The sequence below is a fragment of the Copadichromis virginalis genome, linkage group LG11, assembly GCF_057382275.1.
Source record: "Copadichromis virginalis isolate Kocher_CV1m ecotype Utaka linkage group LG11, C_Virginalis_male_GT1.1, whole genome shotgun sequence".
Taxonomy (NCBI): Eukaryota; Metazoa; Chordata; class Actinopteri; order Cichliformes; family Cichlidae; genus Copadichromis; species Copadichromis virginalis.
The window spans coordinates 38,745,646-38,754,593 of NC_140628.1; the positions used below are offsets into that span (position 1 = coordinate 38,745,646).

Here is an 8,948-nt window from a genome sequence, read left to right on the forward strand (position 1 = left end):
GAGTGCTTTTAATGCACACATTCACAACTTGGGGTTCATTATTTTGCCCAACTAGGGAATTAGAACCACCAACCTCCCAATTAGGTGACCTGCTCTACTTCCTGAGCTAGGAAGGCAAAGTGAGAGGTGGGGGACACAGGTTCATGTAGAAGGCAGTTAGGTCCAAATTAGTGGCTTTTTCTGATTTCAAAGCTCTTCTCAAATGGGCATCGGCAGGTTTCTGCTGGGATGTGGTGGAAGACACAGGAGAAGAAGTGCAGCTGACTCGGTGGATCTGCTTCAGTAGCAAACAGCAAATTAATGGCGACTTCAAAACAGACCAAGCGAGAGACCCGTACTTATTTGAAGTTCACCGCCTGGAAAACAGTGGGCGGTGCATTATAGATCCAGGATTATACTTTGTTGGGTCCACTTGACAGAAATGTGGATGCATGTACCCTTAAGGCTTCAAAAAACAAGCTGCGCCTGTTTTGGTCGAAAGCATTGCAGCAGCTGGAAACAATGTCATCTGCAAATTATGGCAAATAACAAAGAGACAAAGCACTTTTGGAATATGGGGAAAGCCAAAAACTGCGCTTCCTCCACTTCCGTAACATTGATTCATTAATGTTGAATTCTCTCCAGCTGCTCTGTTCCCATGTAGTTGCACTATATTAACGAATAACCTCGTATTGTGGATGGATTATCTCAGTTGTTCTCCAGGCTGAAGTTTGGCCCGTGTATCATCATCATCAACTTTATTTATAAAGCACTTTAAAACAACCACAGCTGGCACAAAGTGCTGTACATTGGAACTGTAAAATAAAATTACCTGAGATATAAATAAAACACAAATAAAAGAAGAGTGAAATCATTAATTAACTACTTCAATTAAAAGAGAAACTAAGTCTCACTGAGGTTAAAAGCCAAGGAATAAAAGTGGGTTTTAAGACGTGATTTAAAAGTGGACAGTGAAGGGGCCTCTCTAACATGCATGGGCAAATCATTCCATAATTTTGGAGCCACAATAGAGAAGGCCCCGCCCCCTCTGAGCTTCCTCCTGGATCTCGGTATGTCCAGGAGCAGCTGGTCAGCTGACCTGAGAGACCGACAGGGTGTGTGGGGATGAAGAAGCTCAGAGAGGTAAGGCGGGGCAAGACTGTGAAGGCATTTAAAAACAAACATAAGAATTTTAAAATTAACTCTAAAAGACACAGGCAGCCAGTGCAGAGAGGCCAGCACGGGGGTTATATGCTCTCTTTTTCGAGTTCCTGTTAGGAGTCGTGCAGCCGCATTTTGAACCAGCTGCAGACGTGAGAGCAACGACTCACTGACCCCCACATAAAGTGAGTTACAGTCGTCCAGGCGGGAAGAAATAAAAGCATGGATCACTGTTTCAAGGTGCTGCCTCGAAAGAAAAGATTTTACTCTTGCCAGTCGCCTGAAATGATAAAAACTGGACTTCACCACTGCTCTGATTTGGTTGTCCAATTTAAAATCACTGTCCAACTTAAAACCAAGGTCAGTAACAACAGATTTAAAATAGACTTCCAGGGATCCTAAAACAACAGAGGAGGACTCACAGGGACCACTGGGTCCAAACACCAACACTTCTGTTTTCTTTTCATTAAAATTTAAAAAGTTTAGAGCCAACCAAGCTTTAATGTCATCTAGACATGTCATGAGAGGTTTAATGGAGATGCCATCCTTGTGTTTTTAGTGGCAAATAAATGTACAGCATCCTGCTATGCGATTGCATTTGTCCCTGACCACCAGAATCCCTCACGTTAACTTTTATCGAGTGGAAAAAAAGTTGGCGTTCATCCTCCAGCTTCACTGTGCTAATGTTATGCTAACATAGCTGTGTCGCTAGCTACCACGTAGCACAACATTATATACCAGGTAGTCCAACTTCAGAAACCCTGCAAACGTCACTGCTGTTTAGTTTCATTTATGTTGGAAGTGATAGCAGAGCTGTACGTTTGAATTTTCTCAGAAACCTCTCAGTCAGAACATGCTATATCATGTTTAGGTGGAAACTAGCGAGCTAACTTCCTGCTAACTTCTAACTCCGTTGAATTTAATAAATTCTGTTTGCATGGATGTTAAACGTAATAGTTACACCTGGTAAAGCAGCAACGCTGATGATTTTATTACAGATGAAATAATTTAGACAGTTTTTAACTCTCAGTGATGCTGCTGTGTTCGTTTGACTTTGGGACCTGAAGCTGATGGAGTTTAGGACCCAGATTACTCCGCAAGGCTCCTGACTACGGCAGCCGTAATGCTCTGACAATCCATCAAGCAGGGCGGCTTCATAGCTTACCAAAGTCGTATAATTTTTGGACAGTTTCTGCGCACCGTGTAGCACATAAAATCGGTTCGAGGTGAGTAAACACAATCAGAATTCATACAAAAGGCAAACTGACGATTTTTGAGAAAATTAAAGGATTTTAAGTGTGCCTTATAGTGTGTGAAATACGTTATACAGAAGAAAAGAATATATCGCAATACATATCGTTCCCGCACATGCTTCAAATTATACCGTGATATGGACTTTAGGGCATATCGCCCTAGTCTGCAGCTTTCTGTGTCCACATTGTCTTGCTGTTGTCGCCCTCACAAACATGCCAGAAATGGTGTCACGGCTGTTGCCACTTGTTGCGCTCTGGTGTCATTTCAGCTTGTTACACGCACACTCTGGTGTGAGTGGCACATCTGTGTTTATTTTCATTACAGTGACATATGTATACATGAGCAAGTAGTATTACTATGAGATGCTGAAAGAAAGAAAGAAAACAGAAAAACCTTCACCATCACTTTCCTGCTCTTTGAAATGTCGAGGAAAAGTGCCGAGCATGTACAATGTGTGGACGTGGCCTCAGTAACAGTACCAATAGTTGAAGTGTTGAGAGGATGTTCAGGGTGAACATTTTAATAACGGTTGCTTTTGTCTTTGGAACATTCAGTGTTTCTCAGCTGGGGAAAAAGGTTGGTTTCAGAGCTGTCAAACAAATTTCAAAAAATGTTTATAGAATCAAGTAAATAATTTTTTACTCAGAATTCCACGTAGTGTGTGTGTGGTTAGGATAAACAGCCTGTGCTACTGTGGGCTGGTGGTCCCTGCAAGACAAAGTTTACAGTCAAAACGCCCTTTGCTCAGGACTTAACTGTGTCCTTCAGCACTCTCACATTTTGCTTAGTTTGAATTCAAAATTTTGTTTCTAATCATCATGTTAAATAATCCAGGTGAAGTTATTGTGGCTGTTTTCATCGAGCAGCCTTTGGCATGGAAGCTGCAGATGTGATCTGCAGCTCCACCTTCATCTCCAGCAGGCTCTCACGCTGCTTTTGCTGTGTCTTTGCAGAAGCTGCAGCAGGAGCTCGAGTTCCTGGAGGTGCAGGAGGAGTACATCAAAGATGAGCAGAAGAATCTGAAGAAGGAGTTCCTGCACGCTCAGGAGGAGGTGAAGAGGATACAGAGCATCCCTCTCGTCATTGGCCAGTTCCTGGAAGCTGTTGACCAGAACACAGCTATTGTTGGTTCCACTACAGGTACTGTGGGGGCAAAAAGGCAAACTTTAATAGATCTACTAAACCAAAAGAAAGGGTTCTCTATTAGCATAAATGGAATATTACATCACTTGGAAATCAGTAATAATTGTTTTTGCTATCTTTCAGCAGGCCCTTTAACCTGACTCTGTGATAAATAATTAAACCCATAGATTATAAATGAATGAAGCTGCAGATGATGCATACGGGCTTTATCATGTTCCGGCTTTCAGATGTGCCATGTGCCGTGTACGCCTTAAATGTGTAATGAGCCCTGTTCCTCCTCCTCATTCCTCGTTGTCAACCTTTCAGGGTCGAACTACTATGTGCGGATCCTGAGCACCATCGACAGAGAGCTGCTGAAGCCCAACGCCTCGGTGGCCTTACATAAGCACAGCAACGCTCTGGTGGACGTGCTCCCCCCGGAGGCCGACAGCAGCATCATGATGCTGACGTCAGGTACGAAGACTTCAGGCTCTGACATGTTCAAGCCCTGTCGTGGAAACTCATCACAGTGGGCCGGAGCTTTCTTTGTTTCTGCACTCGCGTCTCATTAAAAATATCTGAAGCTGGCGCGTTCACTTTAACCATCAGAGCTGGTTTAACTTGTGTGTGTTTCTGCTTCCAGACCAAAAGCCTGACGTGATGTATGCCGACATTGGTGGTATGGACATTCAGAAGCAGGAAGTGAGAGAAGCTGTGGAGCTGCCTCTCACACACTTTGAGCTCTATAAACAGGTCAGATATTCAAGTGACATTTTCACACTCGTCATGGTCCACACTGGTAAACGCCAGACGCACAAACGGTAACTAAAGCCAAGTGTTAACTACACCTGGTCTTAGCAGTGCAACACAAAGGTTCAAAAAGAAAGTTTTAAAAAGGTAAAATGAGATTTACACTGAGCGCAGTGGTCGTCTATGCTTCCTAGACGTGCTCCAAACTAGTCACATGACTTCTGGCCACAGGCTGTATATAAAATATGGACGTCGTGTCAGCGTTTGGAAAGTGAAGCCAGTGTAAACCTTAACCTTGATTCTTCATAATGACCTGCAGGACCATTATTGTATACATGTGTATGAGAGAACCTCAGTAAAAACCTTCCTGATAGGTTTATGATCTCAGTCGCTGTTGAATAAAACATGTTAACTTTGTACATTTTAGCTCCATGAAAGTTTAAAAAAGACTCATTGGGGGATACATGTAGACTGTAGTACACAGCTACGGCCAGAAGGTGGCAGAAATGCATGAAGATGTTTGTCAACAATGACTGTGCAACAAATGTAAACAAAGGATGTTACATGACTTATTTTTTTATCACGAACCACTCGGTCATATTCAGCCTTCTGACTCTTTCCTCAGATTGGCATTGACCCTCCCAGGGGCGTCCTTATGTACGGACCTCCAGGCTGCGGTAAGACCATGTTGGCCAAAGCCGTGGCTCACCACACTACAGGTAAGTGCAGCAGGACGTGATGTGCACCTGCAATACATTTAACTTTAAAAGGCTTTAATATGATTTTTATAATAAGTTGTGTTTCACCGATTTTCTCTCTGCCTGCAGCGGCGTTCATCCGCGTGGTCGGCTCCGAGTTTGTTCAGAAGTATTTGGGGGAAGGTCCTCGTATGGTGAGGGACGTGTTCCGGCTGGCAAAAGAAAACGCCCCCGCCATCATCTTCATCGACGAGATCGACGCCATCGCAACGAAGCGTTTCGATGCACAGACCGGAGGTACGAAACAGCCCGACTTTTATACATGTTGTTTTTAGCCCCTGTCCTGCACGCGACTGTCTGTGTGACGAACTCGGCCGTCTAACCTCTTTGTTTCCTCTGCAGCTGACAGGGAAGTGCAGAGAATCTTACTCGAGCTGCTCAATCAGATGGACGGATTCGACCAGAATGTCAACGTCAAGGTGAGCCGAGCCTCTTAACTGTTTCCCCCTGTGGCTGCACCACATCTCTGCGTGCTGACTCGAGCTGCATTTCATTCACTGCATCGTTATCACTGCGTCTGCTGCAATCCAGCTTAGAGAGCATCCCCGAGGCTCACGGCGTCATTCATCAGCACCTTAAATGGACATTTTGCCCTTGAGCTGTTTACACATGGAGTGCAGCTAAGACTTGTACAAAGAACTCCTTCCTGTTCTGATGAATGCTATAACCCAGAAAGGTTTTTGGGGCAGATTTGTTTTTCTCTGCCAAAATAGTTCTTACAGTGAGAAAAGTGCAGGAACTTGATGGTTAAAATGTTACAAATGCACACGCTCAGAAATAATCAGGAACACTGTATCGTATTTATTCTCATTTGTATCATTAACAGCTTTTATTTGTGCTTATTTATGTGAGCATATTTATCATATGTAACAGATTCATGTAGTGTAGGTAAATCCTGTCTACTCTTTGTGGTCTGAAGCTTGCTTTGAAGGTGATTGCTGTTCAATTGCAGGCAGACAATTCCAGGCTCTGGTTGCCTAGGTAACTCACTAATATATTTACTGTCAGGTTACATGTCAATCGGCCTTTGCTGTGCTCTCACTGGCAGTCACTTGAGGCGATCGCCTGAAAGCTGAGAAAAGTTTCTCGGGTTATTTTCTGTTTTTTATAGTCGCTCGATGTGGGGAAATCTCACTGAGATCATGTGGTCTTCAGTCGCCACGTTGCTTCCAGTTTGGACGCAGCTCAAGTCGAGAGTAGTCCTCCAAAGAAATGATTATCCAACGAATCATTTCTTTGCCATATTTCCAAAGTGAGTTTAAGGCCTTTAATGAGGATCAATCTGCCTGTCGTGACGCTGGTTTGGACCACTTTCTTAGTATGTTTATCTTCTTCTAACTCTGGATGTTTTCCCAGAATAAATATTCTGAGACTGAATTCCTAACATATCACAGATGTTCTTGTCCAAAGTCTCTGAACGTTACGTGACGTACAGCCTGGAGTAAATCCTCCTCCTGTCCCGTCCAGTAAAAACAACACACGTCTCTAAAGTTAAGTAACCTTTAGTTCATTGACATTAGTTTATTCTACCACAGTATCCAGTCCCATTCTTCATCATCCCAGCACAGAATAATATACAAAGACTGTGTTTTCTTCCAAAATTCAAAATTACTGTGTCACGAAGTTCAGCAGCTGTCGGAGCGGTAAATTAGATCTAAAGGGCCGTAATGGCAGATCGTGGAGGATTTAAAGAAGCGAGATCCAAGTATTCCAAACTGGTACTTCATATAATAACCATTGTAAATAAATGGGAGATTAGTAATAAATAAAGCTCATTGTGCGTTATCTTTTTATAAATAGTTGAAAATGCCATGAAAAAGCAAAGATTTCCGACAACACGACGCAGGCTCACTGCAGCTCGACGGTGTTTACAGCAGAGTGATGTCACTCCCTGCTGTCCTCCATCACCTCCACCTGTTGGTTTTCTCTTTATTTTTTCTGTTTTTCAATTGAAGAGCTTAAGAGTTCAAGGAAACCTCTGTGGAGAGACAGTCCAAGTTAAAGAATAATCATCTGTGCCTTTATTAAGTGAACACATCACATGTCACGTTTACAATCATGTGCTTTAAGAACATGTCAACCCCTCTTCCCCGTCTTCAGGTGATCATGGCCACCAACAGAGCCGACACTCTGGACCCGGCTCTGCTCCGCCCGGGTCGTCTGGACAGGAAGATCGAGTTCCCGTTGCCCGACCGCAGGCAGAAGCGTCTCATTTTCTCCACCATCACCAGTAAAATGAACCTGTCGGAGGAGGTCGACCTGGAGGACTGTATCCTTTTGGCCCTTGAGCTTATTTTGTTCCCGCTCTGCAGCGTTCACCTCAGCACGTAGTAACTGTCTCACTTCAGGTTTTCTCATTTAAACGATTCACTGTGAGTTTCTACATTGTTGGGTTTCGTTTCCGACTCTGGGCTGTTGACTTCTTTGGCTGGAGGTTTTGTTGTGTTTAGTCTGCGAGTCCTTCCATCTGCGTTTACTTTTGCATGTCTGTCCTCCACATTATTCACTTGGATTCAGGGCCGAACTGGTTTCCACACTCGCGTTTGGCATAAAACACACCAACGGCTTGCTTTGCATTGTAAAGTGTTAGAGATGAAAATGTGCTCCCTGCGTACTGTTTACATCGCACCTCCTCCATAGACACCTCATCACTGCTGCTGATTCATTGAATGCTGTTTTTGTTGATTCGGCCTTCACTGACACACAGATGTGGCCCGACCAGACAAGATCTCTGGAGCTGACATCAACTCCATCTGCCAGGAGGTGAGCTATGCGCTACACCTACTTGTTTACACTTTTTAAAATAATGTATCCATTAAGTATGAGTTATTAGTGATAATGTCTTAAATACAGTTTGGAGACGTCTTAAAATTTGATCGGCTGTGAGCTGAATGTTACTTCGATCAGCCAGTTTTAAATGTAGAAGCTTTTTTGAGCCGTTCGCTTCACGTGTTTAAATTTGGGAGAGTTTTCCGTCCGATGCTTTTCCTGACGCCACCTAAAGGGAACTGAATCGGCGACCTTTTGTTGACGACCTCTTCCTAAAAGCGTCGGCTCAATTTCAATTTAAAGCTACAAGATCATAAAACGAGCGCCAAACGTGGCCAAAAACCACCTGTGTGAGATGTTGTGTTTACTCTGGGAACTTTAAATTAGACTTATAATGGTTTTAACCTTATTTACTTTCATTAATAAGATAAAACTGATTACTTTTCTTCTTGTCTTGTCTCAGGCCGGCATGTTGGCAGTGCGAGAGAACAGGTACATCGTCCTCGCCAAAGATTTTGAAAAAGCCTACAAAACGGTCATCAAAAAGGACGAGCAGGAGCACGAGTTCTACAAGTAGACGGAAAAGATCATCGGGAAGAATAAAGATGTCCAGACACACGTCTGTTATTGATTTCCGTCTGTGTCTGTAACTACGGCGAGTCTTTTGTGAATTCACGACCTGCGTTGATTTTTGGACTAAATTTACTCACTGTGGCGCTCGTGGCCTCACGTCAGCCCCGTGTCACACCACCATGTGAAGGAGTGTGTTTTCCTACATGCGCTCCTCTGGTTCCTAAAATATCTGGCCCTGACTGTAGCTCGGATAGAGCATTTGTATCTGTGTGTAGTCTGAATAACCCGAGAAATACATTAAAGATGTTTTCCATAAAAACAGGAAATGATGGTGATTGTTTTTCTACTTCTGGCTGAGCCATTAGAGCAGCAACAAATGTTTGTTATTCGATGGAGAATATTAAGCGGGAGTCACTTTAATTGATTTAAACGCAGTCTCGCATATTTTAGGGTGGACCTTAGAGCCACGGCAGTTTTAGATGCTTCGATGCTGACTTCATTTTTCAGATCCAGCAGTCGCTGCGTTGTCACCACTCCGGACCAGCACCAGCCTTTTCATTTCATCTTTGTGGCACCGAAGCA

At 43.6% G+C, this 8,948-nt stretch overlaps 1 protein-coding gene across 1 annotated transcript in view; it reads left to right on the top strand.

Annotated features, from left to right (window-relative positions):
* psmc4 (proteasome 26S subunit, ATPase 4) overlaps positions 1-8,692 on the top strand; it is a 9,532-nt gene extending 840 nt beyond the window's left edge. Inside the window, exons 3-11 of the mRNA XM_085472397.1 lie at positions 3,348-3,534; positions 3,844-3,990; positions 4,160-4,269; positions 4,892-4,985; positions 5,094-5,261; positions 5,367-5,443; positions 7,125-7,293; positions 7,732-7,787; positions 8,257-8,692. Coding sequence (XP_085328523.1) covers positions 3,348-3,534; positions 3,844-3,990; positions 4,160-4,269; positions 4,892-4,985; positions 5,094-5,261; positions 5,367-5,443; positions 7,125-7,293; positions 7,732-7,787; positions 8,257-8,370 — 1,122 coding nt within the window. The 3' untranslated portion in view covers positions 8,371-8,692. The remainder of the gene's footprint in view (positions 1-3,347; positions 3,535-3,843; positions 3,991-4,159; positions 4,270-4,891; positions 4,986-5,093; positions 5,262-5,366; positions 5,444-7,124; positions 7,294-7,731; positions 7,788-8,256) is intronic.
* Positions 8,693-8,948: the final 256 nt, after the last annotated feature.